Source organism: Camelus ferus, chromosome 29, assembly GCF_009834535.1.
Source record: "Camelus ferus isolate YT-003-E chromosome 29, BCGSAC_Cfer_1.0, whole genome shotgun sequence".
Taxonomy (NCBI): domain Eukaryota; kingdom Metazoa; phylum Chordata; class Mammalia; order Artiodactyla; family Camelidae; genus Camelus; species Camelus ferus.
This window is the reverse complement of record NC_045724.1, coordinates 12,567,546-12,584,619: the sequence shown is the minus strand read 5'-3', so window position 1 is coordinate 12,584,619 and position 17,074 is coordinate 12,567,546. Positions and strand designations below refer to the sequence as shown.

The following is a 17,074-nucleotide window of genomic DNA, read 5'->3' as shown; positions in this document are numbered from 1 at the left end:
TTTGATCTGTGTCATTTGAAATGTACTATTTAAACCTGATTTTACATTTCAAAAGTTATCTTCAGTAGTAACTCAGTATATTCACTTATAAACAGTTCCTAGAATGTCATTTTTCAAAATATGGAGATATATGTATATAGCCATGTGAACTTAAATTCTGCAGCCAGTTACTGTTTTCTGATACTGTGTGTATATATATGTGTATATATATATAAAACTATATATATACATGTAATATTTTCTATGATGATAGTTTCTTTAAGTATTTATTTAAAAGAAAATGTTAACAATAAATGAAAGCATTTTAAATTGTACTTATTTTTGCAGTTGCCATTCTGAGTGGTTTAATCAAAACACCCACACTGACTTCTTCCCCGCTTTTTCCCGCTTGTCCTTTCCCAGCAGGTAGGGATCTGAATCTTAGGAAACATTTTATCCAAGCAGCACAGCTGTTGCCCATCATGAAAGGCCTTCTCCATGTTTTTACTCTAGTTTCATGCTTTTCAAATTATAAACAACCTTAAAAACTAAAAATAGAATGACTCTTTTAAACAACTCAGAACTTTTTTTTTTTTGCCCTATTTTATTTTGTTTTTAAAGTGGGTTTTGGTACCAATCTTGGGGAAAACTAGAAGCAGCAATTCAGCTTTTCACAGGTATTTCTCTCACTGACTCCCCACCCGGAAAGAACATCAGGGAAGCCCTGGGTATTATATTCATAACAAGGAAGGCACTGTTTTTTGATGTTTCTTATTATAAATGCTAGGACTTAAAATGGCAGTATCAAACATACATCAGATTTTCACAAATTTTCACAAAATTTCACAAAATTTCAACAGAATTCAGTTTTTTTTCCCACCTGGCTTTTCTTTAGAGTTAAAATATATACTGCCTTAAAAACTACTTAAATTGAAACTGCTTTAAAAACTTAATATTTTGGAAAATTAGGCCTGTCACATAGACAGTGCATTCATACTATGAAACTAACGTATTCCATGTTTCAAAGTTCTGTGGACTGTCACTCATCAGTTTATGGAAACTTCCAAAATCCATGATCTTCTGCCATTTATTAGCAGCGTCATCTACCAGCTTGGGTCCAGTTCTTTTCAAGGAGTGAGTTTTCAAAGTAACGACGTGTGGTGGAAATTGCACCCATTTTTACAGGCAGTTCAGTATTGCAGTTCTCAGGACTTCCCTGGTTTCTGTAGCACACTCAGCATTTGAAAGGCAAAACCCTTCAGGCCATCATGCTGCCTGCGGACCACTCAATTCTGCTGGGGTGGAAGAGACTTTGAGTCTCTTGCTGAAGACTGCAGTTTGGCTTACTGGTTTCTTTCCTTCAAAGGACCTAAGCTGTATCTCAATGGCTGGGGACATCACCTAGCATCATCGTAAACTTGGGAGTTGCAGATTTATCTGGTTGTAAAAGGTTTTGTGTCTTTTCTGAAAGTAGAGATGTCTGTATTCTTCATCCCCAGTTCCTGCTTTGTTTCCATGACTCTTTCCTCATACAGCATCAGCTTCTTCAGAATCAATGCTCTGTTTCTGCACAGCAGTGGTTCTCGGCTGATGTGTGCAATTTTTGCCTTTACTGAGTCAATTTGTTGACAGGAAAACAGTTGCCTTTGAGCCACCTGATTTTCCCCCCATACTTTCTTCTTTTTGTCAAAGTCCTTAAGTAGAGATTAAACTGAGGATCATGCCTTGCCCTTGGACCACATCTGCAGCAGGTCTTGGTGAGGTATTTGAATTTTGAAAGCAACCATTTCTCTGGGGCTATAGAAGAGTTGGTTGTGATTCTCACAGATTCCTGAGCTTCGGTATTGCTTCAAAATCAGATTCTTGCCAGCTTGTTTAGAAGGTGCAAGTGAGACCTTCCCTTCAGGTTTTGCTGGTACTGACATCCTGTCCTTTCTGTCCATAAGCCATAGCCACCCTCCTCCTCCTTCCTTTCTCCATCAATTTTTAAAAACAACTGAACACCTTATGTTACCACTGGTAACTTTCTCTTCTGAGAGTTTTCTTCCTTCAATACTCATTTTTTTTTCATATTTGGTTCTAGAGAGAGGATTATATTTTCTTTAAGCTGCTAAGTACTTTTGATTCACATAAAAGTACCATTTTATACACCTGGTTGTTCTGCATTTCTATTTATTAGAAGCCTAAATACTGTAACATTGCAACTGCAACTGAGGTCTCCTTACATTACTACCACCATCTACCTTTGCCCTTGCAAGTTACCAATAAATTTCAATAAAGAAGGTGCAGAATCACTATAGATTTTCCTAAGATGAAGGATAGTCCTGCAGGAAACGGAGATCTCCAGTGACGTCCTCTGTTCCTATTAAGCATCAAGTACACCTCTAGAAAGCACTGGTTTAATTGTTGACCTTAGTTGGGTTGCAGCTCTGATAGCTTAAGTGTGCTTTTGCATGCTCAGTACCTGTGGAAGTGCTCGAATCCCTTTTTTGGGGAAGTCTACGGTTAGAAATTGCGAGGGTTAGCCCACAGCTTCCCTTCAGGGAAGGGAAGAAACTTCAGGCAAAAGAAACTGCTTTGCCTGAAGGCATGTCAGTATCAAAGACTTGGCAGAGACTTCAGACTAGAGGGTTCTATTATAAAGGGTTCTATTGTAACAGAATGAAGTTTGGCCCATCATAAAGCCACACAGTGAGCAGAACTGTGACAGTCCTTAGAATCAGAGGGAGTTCCTCTGTCAACTGACTCTGATTACTTTTAAGGCACCATTTCCACAAGGTCATCTGGAGGTTTCCCAGCTCCTGATTCTTGCAATGTCCCCATAATGGTACTCTGGATCTTGCAGTTAAGCAGGTGCAGGGTTGGTAGCTTGAGACCTGAGATCCCTGGGTTATGAGATTACTGGCCCCTCTCAGCCCTGGACCACACGTGCTACATATACTGGCTAATTTTTTTTTAATTGAGGTACAGCTGATTTACAATATTATGTTAGTTTCAGGTGTACAACATAGTGATTCAATATTTTTATAGATTATACTCCATTTAAAGAGACTACAAAACAATGGCTATATTTCCCTGTGCTGTACAATTTATCTTTGTTGCTGATTTATTTTATTCATGTTGGTTTGTATCTGTTAATCCCATACTGCTGTCTTGCCTCTACCCTTCCCTCTCCCCACTGGTAACCACTAGTTTGTTCTCTGTATCTGTGAATCTATCTGTTTAGTTGTATTAATTTACTTGTATTATTTTTTAGAGTCCACATATAAACTAGGTTTTTTTTTAAGTTAAACATCTCTTAGGTGTTCAGTTGACCTTTGAACAGTGTGGGAGGGGGTGGTGTTAGGGACACTGTCCACAGTCCAAAATCCTGGTATAGCTTATACTCTGCCCTCCCCAGGCAGTGGTTCCTCCACATCTGTAACTCTGCATTCTCAATTCTACCAGTCTTAGATGGTGCACTACTATAATATTACTACTGAAAAAAATCCATATAGCAGTGGACCCTTGCAGTTCAAACCTGTATTGCTCAAAGGTCAACTGTATTTTGTCAGGGTTAAAAGAGTCTCTTCCTTTTTAGACAATGATTATTTGTTTTGGGAGGATGCTACTAATTTCCAGACTGCCTTCAAATCTCATCACCTTTAAAAAAATTGGCCTTTAAAATCTGCAGCCTAAACACATTTAGAAGATAGAAAATGAGCATTGAAAATTCTAATATTTATTGATATTTATATTTAGTCTTCAGGTGGTATGTTTTAGTTTCACCATCTTCTTATAAATCACCATCACTTGAAATAGCTTTCAGACTAGTGAAAGGACTATCTAGGTATCTATTTTAGTCATATTAAAGAAGCGATTTGCCCATTTGAGCTTTTACAACTTACAGAATGTCACTCATGATCTGGTAAGATAGTGAAGTCTTATCACGTGCATGAATTAAATTATATTTGGGAAATTTAGGAAACTGGGAAAAAAATCTGGAATATGGCTGAATTTTTTAAAGATAGTCCATATATAGTTCTTAAATTTCTCAGTTTGTATATAAAGGGAAAAATATCTTAAATAAATGGTTGTTCTTCTAGATCTTTATAAATGATTTACTCTTTCATAATGACTAGTGTTTATACTGAGATATTGCCAATTAACTTTTCCAAGCATTTTACCTACATTAACTTATTTCATGCTCAGCACAACTCTCTAAGGTATGTGCTTTTAATATCCCCCTTTAACAGAGAGTTTAGGTACATCTCTCAGTTCAGGATCACACAGCTAAGAAACAGCTGGACTTGGAAATGCCTCAGGCAGCCTGACTGCATGGCCTGAGCACTTATTTTCATTGTGCTTCTGGTGTCCCCTGTCTCCCAACCTTTAAATGTGCTTGCCTTTGAATGTTACATCACAAATACCCACCCAGCAATCTTTCAAGTTAAAGTCCCAGAGGAAAAATTATCTTTTCTCTGATTTTTATTTCAGAGACAGTATAGCTTCATGATAGGAACACAGAATCAGGAGGAGACTGGTGAGTTCACATCTCAGCAGTGTGACCTTAAACAAGTTACTCCATCTGGAAGTGTCATGATTTCTTTCATAAAACAAGGGTGTTGGTAATAACAGTACCCACCACATATGGTTGCTTTGAGGGTCAGGTGAGATGATACACAGCATTTGGAGCAGTGCCTGACACAGAGTAAATACTTCATAAGCCTTTTTCTTTTTATTCTTATTTCATCTACTCATATCAAAATGTCTGCAATGGTTTAAAAACACACAATGACAGTGATTTTTCTTTTTTTAATTGTAGTTGATTCACAATGTTGTGTTAATTTCAGATGTATAGCAAAGTGATTCAGTTTTATATATTTATTCTTTTTCAGATGCTTTTCTATTATAGGTTATTATAAGATATTGGAATTAGTTCCCTGTGCTATAGAGTAGGTCCTTATTGTTTATCTGTTGTATGTATAGTAGTTTGTATCTACTGATCCCAAGCTCCTAATTACCCCTTCCCCACCTTTCCCCCTTTGGTAACCATAAATTTGTTTTCTGTGTCTGCAAGTCTTTTTCTGTTTTGTAAGTAAGTTCATTTGTTTTTTTTGTTTTTTTTTAGATTCCTTGTATAAGTGATATCATACGATATTTGTCTTTCTCTGTCTGACTTATTTCACTTAATATGATAATGTCTAGGCCCATCCAACAGTGATTTATTTTGACTAGCAGAAAGTTGGTGCTCTGTTGATGTTTAGTGATTTGAATTGGAGGCAAACATCAAGATAAGAAAAAGTGCTGTAATATTTAATCAGTTTTCTCTAAATGTGAGGTTTTTATTGTGGTACATACATTTCAGGATTTGTTTGGCTGATGAGGTCCAGAAGTGCCTGGAAGCTTCAGCTTGTAATAGGCTGCCAATTAGTAACATCTGTAAAATTCCACGATATGAAACTGGTATGATATGAAAACTGCAGTGTTTTAGGACCCCCCTTTACCTCCAGTAAATCAGTTTTCTTAAACTCACTGCAGTAGTACATCTACTGAAGTAGGTACTCTGCATGCACAATATTGCCCAGCCCTGCGCCACCACAGGAAAATACATTCCTGTTGCCATTTTAAGAGATGTGGAAACATCCACCCACTCAACTGAGAGGAGTCAGAGTCAGCATTAAGGTTCAAGTTGTTTTATTGCAAAGCACACACTCTATGGCCCATGCTAGCCATAGTTACAAACCATTAAACAAAAAACAGATTGAAGGAGTGAAAAAAGGCAGAAAAATGTTGTTTCAGTGTTTCTTCCATGAGTTAGAGGGAAATCATTTAACTTCTCTAGGACACAGGGTCCAAAGTTGGAGGACTATGAGGACTGTGAAAAGACCATTTGTTCCCATGATCAGGACACCCCTGGCTATTGCTCCTGTATTGTGAATTTCCAGCCTCTCTATTTAAAGGAAAACAAAGGCCAAAGATCCTTCTCTTCATATCAAAGATTAAGGCACATACAGCATAGCTTCTAAGCTGTCTGTTCTGTTGGACCACAAAGGTCAAAACGCCTTTTTTTCATATTACATACTGTCCTTCAGCATTCTGCCTCTTTATGTGAGTATGAGTATGTTTGTTTGAGGATGTCTGTGATAGCAGGAGGGGGAGGCCACCAGTGTGTCCATCTCTGGAGCAGAGATGAATCCAGTGTTGGGGAGCCCAGAAGTCCTGTACGAAAAGGGCAGATGGCACCTCAGTTGTATCTTGTAGACATAATGTCCAGTGGGAAGAAGTAAAAAAGAGAATGAGCGAACAAGAGACACTGAGTAGCAACACACCTAAATAAGAACGTACCCAAAACAACACGGTCGACAAAATGCAAGGAGACCTACATGGCTGAAGACATTCATTAGAGAGGGTGTTTCTGGGGGTAGTGAGGGAATAAACATGAGGACCGGGGTGAAAGGGAAAATAAAACAAGAGAAGGACCTTAAAGAGATCCATGATGAGGTGTTTGATTGATTCAGACTTTGTACTGGACATCCATATGTGATGGAGATGTCACTGCAAATCTCAAAAACCTAATGCAATAAAAGGCTTACACAATAATCCCTGGGGTGAGTACAGATTTTACATTTATTATGATCACTGGCAAACAAAAAACAGAAACAACATACACTCTACATAGTAAAAGTCATACATAAGGGTTATAAATTTAAAGTGACATCAGGTCTGCTAGAAGCAGTGGGAACAGCAGGGGGATTTATTCTGGTCAGAACACAGCACACAGGGTTCCACTCACAGGTTCTTCCAACACACACAAGTATACCAAGTGGTAGGACATAATACAATACTTTATTGTGTAATGCATTTACCTACCATATAAATGTTAAGCAGGGATCCAGTACTGACATTTGTATTCTAGCTTAATAGTTACATGTATTACTCCTTATCATTAAAACTGTGTGTTTTAGTAAATTAGTTTTCTGCCCATTCAAATAATGAGAGGTAAATTCCAACCTGAACTTCAATCAGCAAGGATACTCCGTGTACATAGTGACTGGCAGAAAATAAGAAGAGAGAGAGAGTCTATGTTTTATACAGAATGCAGGGACCATGATTTTACATGTAGTGAAATCAGAATTGTATGTCTGCTTTTTCCTCCCTCTTTCCAAATTGAAACTTAGACGCAGTAAGTCAGGCCACACACCCCCAGTGGGTGCCCCATTGCAGGCGTGGACAACCCATGCTAAGGGCACTGTGTTTTCACCTTTACTGCTCTCAGTACAGAATTCCACTTGCTATTCCTCTGTTCTAACTGCTGTTTCTTAAACCTGTCTTGAAAAGAACTATGGTAATCTTCATCTTCTGTCTCAGAGATGATCTCCATCTTCTGAATGATGAGTTTAATAAGTTCATGCTGTTTTTCCAGAAGAGAACTGAGATCCTTCAGCCTAGAATGACATACGTTTCATGAGTTTCTTTTCAATAATTCTTTCAGCCCTTGAGTGCAGAAAAGCTTATGTACTCAAAGTGTTCTATATTGGAATTAACTGTGCTCAGGGTTCAGCCTCACAGTAGTCATAATCCTTCTAAAGAGTACTTATTTTGAAAGTTTAAGTGATTTTTCCCAAGTGATTTTTACACTGCTGGTTCATGGCTACTTAATTTTTGTTCCCATTTTAAAGATTAAAATGCTATTGCACAGAAAGTTTAAACAGCTTGCCCAGGTTCATGCAATTAGTTAACAGTTGAGTAGGTCTTTGAACACAGGTAAAGTAAGCCTAGAGCCCTCATGTGACCACTGTTCACTACATAGCTTCTCCAGAGACCCTCAAAGCTTCCAGAGCTTTGATGTATGAATTCAGACAGCTCATGAATGTAGTTTAGAATACTGATGGGCAAACGGATTTGTCAACAGCAGCAAATCAGTTGTTTGGTCTAAAAAAAGTCTCATGATTCTCAATATACCAGCAACACCAGTCAATTAAAGCATGACTTACTATATGAGATAAACATGAATATACAACATAAACTTATACTATCCATCATTATTTAAGAGTTTTAAGTTTCTCAAATACAGATAAAAGGGAAAATACATACCGGTATTTTTGCTTTATTATTTCGGTTTCCAAAGATGTATCAACATTTGGTATTTCTTGTCTTGCTTCTTGGGTGCAGAAGATATAATGAAATACACCACGCTGTGGGGTAAAAGATTAATGGTTATGCAAGTAGAACTCTATTCAGGAAGTATTTCTTTCTTTCCTTCTTTATTTTCTTTAATTGAAGTATAGTTGATTTTCAATGTTGTGTTAGTTTCTGGTGTACAGCAAAGTGATTCAGTTATATATGTGTGTGTATATATGTCAGATTCTTTTTCATTATAATTTTTTACAAGATACTGGATGTAGTCAGGAACTGTTTCTTGAACATGTGCCATTATTTAGCTACTGAGGCAGGCAAACCAGCACAAATATTCAAAGACACAGCCATGGCCCTCAAGGGGCTCACAGTTCCTTAAGAGAAATAAACATATGTAAAGAGCTATAAAATGAAGTCATAGTTGTTGGCATAGATGAAAGTACAAGATGGATAAATAATGCAGAAGAAGGAGTGAATTGGAGTGGAAGATTGTTAGGAAAATATGCAAGTGAACCATGTATATTTTCTCATGAAAAATGTCACTCATAAGTGGTGGCATTCTGTGCAGGATTTGTTGTTATTTCTCTAAAACAGCTATGCACCATTATCCAACACAACTGAATTTCACATTCTAAATGTGAAATTTCTAAAGTGCTATTTTAATATGTATTTTTAAATTTAGTGTCTTTGAAACCACTGGTGCACTGGAGAGGGCCAAGGGCAGGTGTGAAGTGGCTAGGAATGAAGTAATTCTAGGAGTCCCAATGAGAGAAGATGGCCACTCACACAGGCCACCCAGGAAGCCAAATGGACCACATGTGGGACCAATTGGGTGTGCGGGGTGAGAAGAAGGAAAGGAGATGGCAAGGATGACATCCTGCAAAGGCACATGAATGGTGTGGACATTCACTGAAATAAGAAAGTCTGGAGAAGGATGGGGCTTCTTCACTCTCCCTGCAGGGGTGTCAGGAGGAGGTGAGACACAGGAGGAGTGGGGAGCATGAGTCTGTTTTGAACATGCAGAATTTGAAGTGACTTGAAGATATACTAGGGAAGATGTCACACAGGCAGTTGGATAGAGGGGCTTGGAACTCAATGAGCTCTAGGCCAAAGCATCAGCTGCTGAACCTTCTACATTTCAGCAGTGACTGTGCACACGAAATGTGTGAGATTTCAGATGAATGAAATCAGGCAGGGAGGTAGGGTAGAGTAGAATAAAGCCTAGGCTGCTACTTAAATTGACTTTATCATTTATGACTACACAATGGAAACTTAACTTATGAAGAACTCAGAAAGAATATTCATAGATGCAGGTGGAGCCCAGGCGTGGGCACACTAGCATCCAGTACTTTGGACTCTTAGGATAGTCCCTTTTCCATTATATCACGATGGCCTTGCTTAGTCTCTGCCAGTTTGTATGTTTTCTATAATACACACTTCCCCTGTGTGTGTGTGTGTGTACCTGTGTAAATGTACATGTGTGTTCTATATATGCACACCCATATCTGCACATATATGTGACATGTGACTAGGAAAAACAAATGAGGTGCACTGTGCACTGTAAGAAAAAGTACTTAGAGGATATGGCTGGCCCACCCACCCAACTGCTCTCACAGAGGTGTGGTGCATCCTTAACACAGAGGCTGCGGACCAGCCACCTGGAAGACGGGAGCAAACATCTCCCTCCTTATCGCCCATAAACAGGCGCCCTTACAGATAACATGATGAGTGAATGTCTAGCACTATCGCAGTATTTACGTTATTTGTCACGTGTACTTACTAAGAGTCCTCCACCATATCTGGGTCTGTTGGGGTACACGACGATAGATTTCTGATCGACTTTGTGTAGGAACCAGAGTGGCAGCTTCTTCTCTAAGCTGGTATGAAGTTCCACCTAGAGTGCATTTTGGGTTAATTGAAAGGAATCATTAATAAGCACCTGGAATCCTTTGTCGTTAGCACAGCACACTGAAAACTGACTCCCGTGTCCTGGTTTGTGCACAAGCTGGGCTGGCCCGGTTTCCTTCACCCCAAGCTCACAGTCATCAGCCCCTACATCTCCCCCCATCACAGGGGCAGCCATCTGCTGTCAGGGGCCAGCTGGTTAAAGGAGAAACTCAACTCAAGTCAGCAGATGTTTACTGCTGAGGGACTGTGGCCAACACTGGGCACGGAAAGAAGAAAAGACTTAATCCGTGTTCCTGGGGCATTACACTGCAAAATGTGTGCACCCGGGAAGTGTGGCTGGAACAATGCACACTTGTGACAGGACAAAGGCAGGAGGGCTTAAATGGAGAAATACAAAAGCAAGTAGGGAAAGAATTAGCACTAGCACACCTAAGAGGACTTTATAAACCTTTCATGCTGTGCTAGCAAGTGCAAAAATGCTTATCCATGACCCGCCTTGAGTGTAATTTCTGTTTTCAGAGATAAAATCATCTTGTGTGATGTTTTTACCTTGGCTTTATATTTAGTTTAATTCTCGCAGTTCAACTTTTTTTATTTGTATTTGCCAAATTTATCTTTGATTCTTTTTTTAATAGCCCTTTGTGTCTGTTCAGCTACATTTAATATCATTACTGTATAAGTGAATTTTTGCTTTCTAATCTAAGACCATATGCTTTTTTAATATATGGTCATCTAAGTGGTTGACGTTCATAAATGGTTTGGTGGTAAGAACTTCCTTGACCACACTGTTTGAAATTGGAGCTCCCTCTCCCACATAACACATTCCCTATCTTGCTTGCCTGGTTTTTTATAGCACTTATCGCCACTTAACATACTGTATATTAGTTTGTTTCAAGAAAAGCTATGTTTTCTTCAATCTTATTAATAATTCCAACTAGATGTTTTGAGTAACGTAATAAATAATTTTCAGGGTTCTCCTTTTCCCCTGGGTCTTGAGGGTAATTTTCCCTTCCCTTGCCATACGCATTTTTTAGAGGTCATATTGACTTACTCCAACTTGATTGAGAAAGATTTATTCAAGCCTAGTGTTTGACAACAGATAAAGCACGTGGAGTTTCTTAACTTTATTCATTCTCTACATAGGAGCTGCCAGATTTCCTTTCTCAAATATGGTCCTGGGGAGGATGGCAGGCAGAGCCCCAAGACCAATTTTGGTGGATCCAATGGGACCCACCCAGTATGGATCTTCTGGGCTAAGGGAGCATCTTCAGCTCCTCTAACTGGTGGGTTTTCTGTGTTAAGGGTTAAGATGTACTCCATGGGTTTCCTTTTGTAATTTGCAGCATGTAGGCTAAAGTTTATAGAGTGTCTACAGGTGCCAGACTGTGCTGGAAAGTGGGGATACCAGTGTTAAAAACTAAATAGCTCCAAGCCCCTCAATATACGCACAACTATTGCCTTTGAGGACTGATACTTCACTGAGTGAAAACATCTCCCAGCACATACTGTCCCAGGGACCATTCTGGCCCCACATGTGTTTGAGATGATTTTGTGTGCAATGCACTCCTGCCCATTTATTACGCCCCTTGTTATGATGTGGGCTCAGAATTTGTAGGCCTCCGCCTGAAGGCTCTAGAGAATAAGCCATGGGCTAAACTGATAAAGCTGTGAGGGGTGTCACATAGCTGGCTGGATAAGAGATGGCCTATTTAATGTATCCAGTATGGACGGCTGGATAGCCAAAGACGGGTAAGGTCCTCAGAGGAGGACAACCTAAGACAGGCACAGCCGGCTGGATGACACGTGGCCTACACTAATGTGTCCAGTGTGGACGGCTGGATAGCCAAAGACGGGTAAGATCCTCAGAGGAGGACAACCTAAGACAGGCAAAGCCGGCTGGATGAGACGTGGCCTACACTAATGTGTCCAGTGTGGACGGCTGGATAGCCAAAGACGGGTAAGGTCCTCAGAGGAGGACAACCTAAGACAGGCACAGCCGGCTGGATGACACGTGGCCTACACTAATGTGTCCAGTGTGGACGGCTGGATAGCCAAAGACGGGTAAGATCCTCAGAGGAGGACAACCTAAGACAGGCACAGCCGGCTGGATGAGACGTGGCCTAAAGTGTCCAGTGTGGACGGCTGGATAGCCAAAGACGGGTAAGATCCTCAGAGGAGGACAACCTAAGACAGGCACAGCCGGCTGGATGAGACGTGGCCTAAAGTGTCCAGTGTGGAAGGCTGGATAGCCAAAGACGGGTAAGATCCTCAGAGGAGGACAACCTAAGACAGGCACAGCCGGCTGGATGAGACGTGGCCTAAAGTGTCCAGTGTGGACGGCTGGATAGCCAAAGACGGGTAAGATCCTCAGAGGAGGACAACCTAAGACAGGCACAGCCGGCTGGATGAGACGTGGCCTAAAGTGTCCAGTGTGGAAGGCTGGATAGCCAAAGACGGGTAAGGTCCTCAGAGGAGGACAACCTAAGACAGGCACAGCCGGCTGGATGACACGTGGCCTACACTAATGTGTCCAGTGTGGACGGCTGGATAGCCAAAGACGGGTAAGGTCCTCAGAGGAGGACAACCTAAGACAGGCACAGCCGGCTGGATGACACGTGGCCTACACTAATGTGTCCAGTGTGGACGGCTGGATAGCCAAAGACGGGTAAGATCCTCAGAGGAGGACAACCTAAGACAGGCACAGCCGGCTGGATGAGACGTGGCCTAAAGTGTCCAGTGTGGAAGGCTGGATAGCCAAAGACGGGTAAGGTCCTCAGAGGAGGACAACCTAAGACAGGCACAGCCGGCTGGATGAGACATGGCCTAAAGTGTCCAGTGTGGAAGGCTGGATAGCCAAAGACGGGTAAGATCCTCAGAGGAGGACAACCTAAGACAGGCACAGCCGGCTGGATGAGACGTGGCCTAAAGTGTCCAGTGTGGAAGGCTGGATAGCCAAAGACGGGTAAGGTCCTCAGAGGAGGACAACCTAAGACAGGCACAGCCGGCTGGATGAGACGTGGCCTAAAGTGTCCAGTGTGGAAGGCTGGATAGCCAAAGACGGGTAAGGTCCTCAGAGGAGGACAACCTAAGACAGGCACAGCCGGCTGGATGAGACGTGGCCTACACTAATGTGTCCAGTGTGGACGGCTGGATAGCCAAAGACGGGTAAGATCCTCAGAGGAGGACAACCTAAGACAGGCACAGCTGGCTGGATGAGACGTGGCCTAAAGTGTCCAGTGTGGATGGCTGGATAGCCAAAGACGGGTAAGGTCCTCAGAGGAGGACAACCTAAGACAGGCACAGCCGGCTGGATGACACGTGGCCTACACTAATGTGTCCAGTGTGGACGGCTGGATAGCCAAAGACGGGTAAGATCCTCAGAGGAGGACAACCTAAGACAGGCACAGCCGGCTGGATGAGACGTGGCCTACACTAATGTGTCCAGTGTGGACGGCTGGATAGCCAAAGACGGGTAAGGTCCTCAGAGGAGGACAACCTAAGACAGGCACAGCAAGCCAGATAAACGGATGGCCTACTTAATTAAGTTTCATGATGAACTTTAAAACAATCTGTCCTTGATCTTGTAACGTCTTGTGCTTACTCCAGGATCCTAGGAACCTTAATAGCTTAAGATTAACATTGTTATAACTTAGATGGTATGTGAGGCATCGTGTATGTCGTATGTAAACCCTTTTACAAGAATCAATAGAGAAATGCTTTGCTTAACTCCTCACGGTGTTCATGTGTACATGGTATCGCGCCACTGACAGACTTCAGTTGTAAGTGTGATTTAGCGAGTTGTACGTGGATGGAGGGTTGCTTGAGAAACGAGCCAGAGGAAATAGAAGAATGGCTTCCTCATTTTCTAGTTGATATTGTCCTTGATCCAAAACAAGGGACAGGTAACACGGGGCTACTTGCTTTGCCTGCTTCTCTTGGAGACCTTTGTGCTGTTTTGATCAGATCTAATATAGGATTGTGCTTTTCAAATCAACTGCACTCACACTGTAGTTTAGCAGGCTTCCCCCAGACAGGTTGTCTAGTGCCCTTGCGTTGTGTACTGTTCTTTGTATTTGTTCCTCCTGGTATTTTCAAGAGTCATTAGTTATGAAATAATGCTGACCTGTCAGCCAAGAGATTAAACATCCCTTCTGCTCTCCTCGTCGTTGTCCACCTCCCTGGAGTCCTGCACTCCATCTTTGTTATGGTAATACCTGGGCATTAGCCCTTCCTTCCTCCAGTCTTTTCCCCAATAAACCAAGATAATAACATGTCATCTTAAAGGCCACTTTCCCTTTGTCCCCATTCTTTGGAAAGGCTGTTAATAATGTTCCACTCACCAGATAACTTGAAGCGCTTCATCATTTACTGTCTTTTCTTTCAAAGCTAAGGTTTTTCTTTGTTTGCTGTTTTTGAACAAAGCCCTTTCTCATCTGGAGCAGCCTTATCCCCCCTGGAAGGAGCCATCCTTCCAGCACCGGGAGCCCCATCACACCTCCTGATCCAGTTCCTGTGTTCTGCCTTCAGTCCTTGACTCCTGTTGGGTCCCTTCTTTCTGGACCAGCCTTGCTGCCCTTCTAAATTCCACCATCTTTCAAGGACAGGTCACATCCCAACTCTTCCGCATAGCATTTCCTTAATTATCTTTACATTTATTTTCTGTACCTGATATTTTAACCACTTAATGCATACTTTTTGTTCTTTAATATTCCAAGCTCTCTGTATGGTATACAGCTTAGTCACAGAGAACAGAGTTTAAGGATAATGGTTCTAAGTTGACCTTGATATTTGACACTCCTAATGTTTTAGTTAGTGTGCCAATTAGGCTTATTTTGCTTATTATAAAAGTCAAAGATCACACCCCTTTAAATCCCTCTGGGTTCTCATGCTAAGTTTTACTGTGCTGTGTACATACCGTGTACTGGAGCAAATTTTTAGAATAAATACATGCTAATGTATAGCTGGATAAATAACAGAAGAGAGTAGTATGACAAAGAAAAGCAGAAAGAAGAGTGAGGAGAAAGTTGTATCTTAGTAGGAATTTTTCTTCCTCTTGAACTGGCCAACTCACCATCAGATATTTCTGAAGCATTAAATATTCCCATTCCAATTTAAAATTTAAATGCAGTGCAAACAAGAGCATGGGAATAGCTTTTTGTGTAGCAGGGAACTACCTCACAAGATGCAATAGCCAAGGACTATCCAGAAACCTTTGACTCTAGCAAATTTTACATCAAATTGTCTAGAAGACAATTTCTAGGGAACAACATCTCTTGGATGCAGTTAACACTTTACTAGGTCTCTGTGGGAACTTTGTAATTCTGTGCTCAGTATAGCAAGCGCTCCTTTGAACAGTTTGCTGGGAGGAGACAGACTCTAGACAGCTAACCACCCAGATGGCCACATGTTGACAGAAAAAGAGGTTCCTGCAGCTTCCCAATTTCTCTGCTGAGATTGTTGCAGAAAATCTTTTTCATGATTTTTGATTCTCTGACCAGACCAGGTACACCTGAGAAAGTGCACGACCAGCCCAGTGCAGTGATTCCTCAGGACCAAGACAATGCCTGCATTAGGTAGCTGCGTTCTCAGAAATCCGCTCTTATACATGAGCACTCAGGATGGTGCTAATTTCAGGAAGTTTTAACTAAGTATAATACTTACCTGCATAGCAGTCCTCTTCAACAGTGCGTGCTTCTGGACCTCAGCAATGTCACCAACTGCCAAACCAATCTGAGGACCAACACAGCAGTGAATCACTACCAGTGTAAAGGCTCACCCAAAATGCACTTGTGGTCTCCCTGGCTACAGTTTGGAGGCAGGCATGAAATTTACTGGCCGTAACCTCAAAATGCTATGCTTACACACCTTACAGAAAAGTCCAAAGCCTATGTACCTTTGTCACGGTGCTGGTCACAACAGTGGGTCCAGTGATTGGAAGTATTTTCATGAGAAGTTAAGATACACAAATTAGTGAGCACTTCATCTTAAAATAAAAATATGATCTTTTTGGAGAGGACAGGGGTGATGTGGTATCAAATGTGATTGGTGCAGTCATGCAGTGTGGCTGCAAACTCCAGGAGCTGAGCACCTAAGGTGACCTCACAGCACGGAAGAGGTAAAACATTAAACTGAGGGAATGGAAGGAATCTGTAACTTTCATATGTTTGGGAGGGAAAGGTGCACTTTAAGGATGGGTGAGGTTCTGGGAGGAACTCCATGTAGGAATCCATGGCTCAGTAGAATTAGGTGAGGGGGCTTTCAACTCCATTCTACTGAATCCAAATTAAAGCAGCTTACATTCACTCACTCTCTATTTGTGAGATACTTAGTACTTGTCTATGCCGACCCAGCCTCGTGCACACTGCAGCCAGAGAGAAAAAGCCAGTCTCTGCTCTCAAGGAGCTCAAAGTCAAGCAAACGCCACTGGACAAGGGCTCTGTCTGCCCAAGTCACCAATGGATGCCCCAGTACTTAGAACAGTGTGGGACATGTGGTAGGTACACAGAATAGCTGCTGAATGAATGAACAGTGAAAGAGTATCTTCTCAGGTGTGCACACTAGCACTGAGAACCAGAGTCAGCAAGTAGGTTTTATTTGGCAGGATAATTTTTTTTTTAATTTTTAATTTGGGAAACATGAGATGGGCATTCTCTCTGGTTTATATCAGCCCCCATGAAAACCTACTGCCGCATAACTGCTGCTTTACACACTTAAACTGCTTGCCTGGCCTCTGGAGATATCTGAGCTTGTGAGTTACAGGATGCATCAGTTATTAATGTTTAACCATAGTTAACATTTATTAGATGCTTATCAGGTGCCAAGCGCTGTTTTAGGTGCTTCGTTTTAGCTCATTTCATCCTCACGACAGCCTAGGAAAGGTTCTATTATCTTTCTCTGATTTGCGTCCTCAAAACTATGAAAACACAAGGAAGGGGCACCTGATTCAGACTAGGGTGAGGGGGTGAGAGGAGCTGCTTAAGAAAGTGTTCCCAGGAGAGATGATTCTGGAGCCGAGCATTGAAAGTTTATAAAGAGTTAACCCAAGGTGGGAGGGCTTTCCATAAAAAAG

At 41.5% G+C, this 17,074-nt stretch overlaps 1 protein-coding gene across 1 annotated transcript in view; it reads right to left on the bottom strand.

The window, feature by feature from the left end:
- Window positions 1-6,565: 6,565 nt before the first annotated feature.
- The window catches only part of TRPA1 (transient receptor potential cation channel subfamily A member 1), a 57,718-nt gene continuing 47,209 nt past the window's right edge, over window positions 6,566-17,074 (bottom strand). The window contains exons 25-28 of the mRNA XM_032470051.1: window positions 15,667-15,735; window positions 9,878-9,991; window positions 8,056-8,156; window positions 6,566-7,406 (exon numbers count right to left, since the gene is read on the bottom strand). Coding sequence (XP_032325942.1) covers window positions 7,202-7,406; window positions 8,056-8,156; window positions 9,878-9,991; window positions 15,667-15,735 — 489 coding nt within the window. The 3' untranslated portion in view covers window positions 6,566-7,201. The remainder of the gene's footprint in view (window positions 7,407-8,055; window positions 8,157-9,877; window positions 9,992-15,666; window positions 15,736-17,074) is intronic.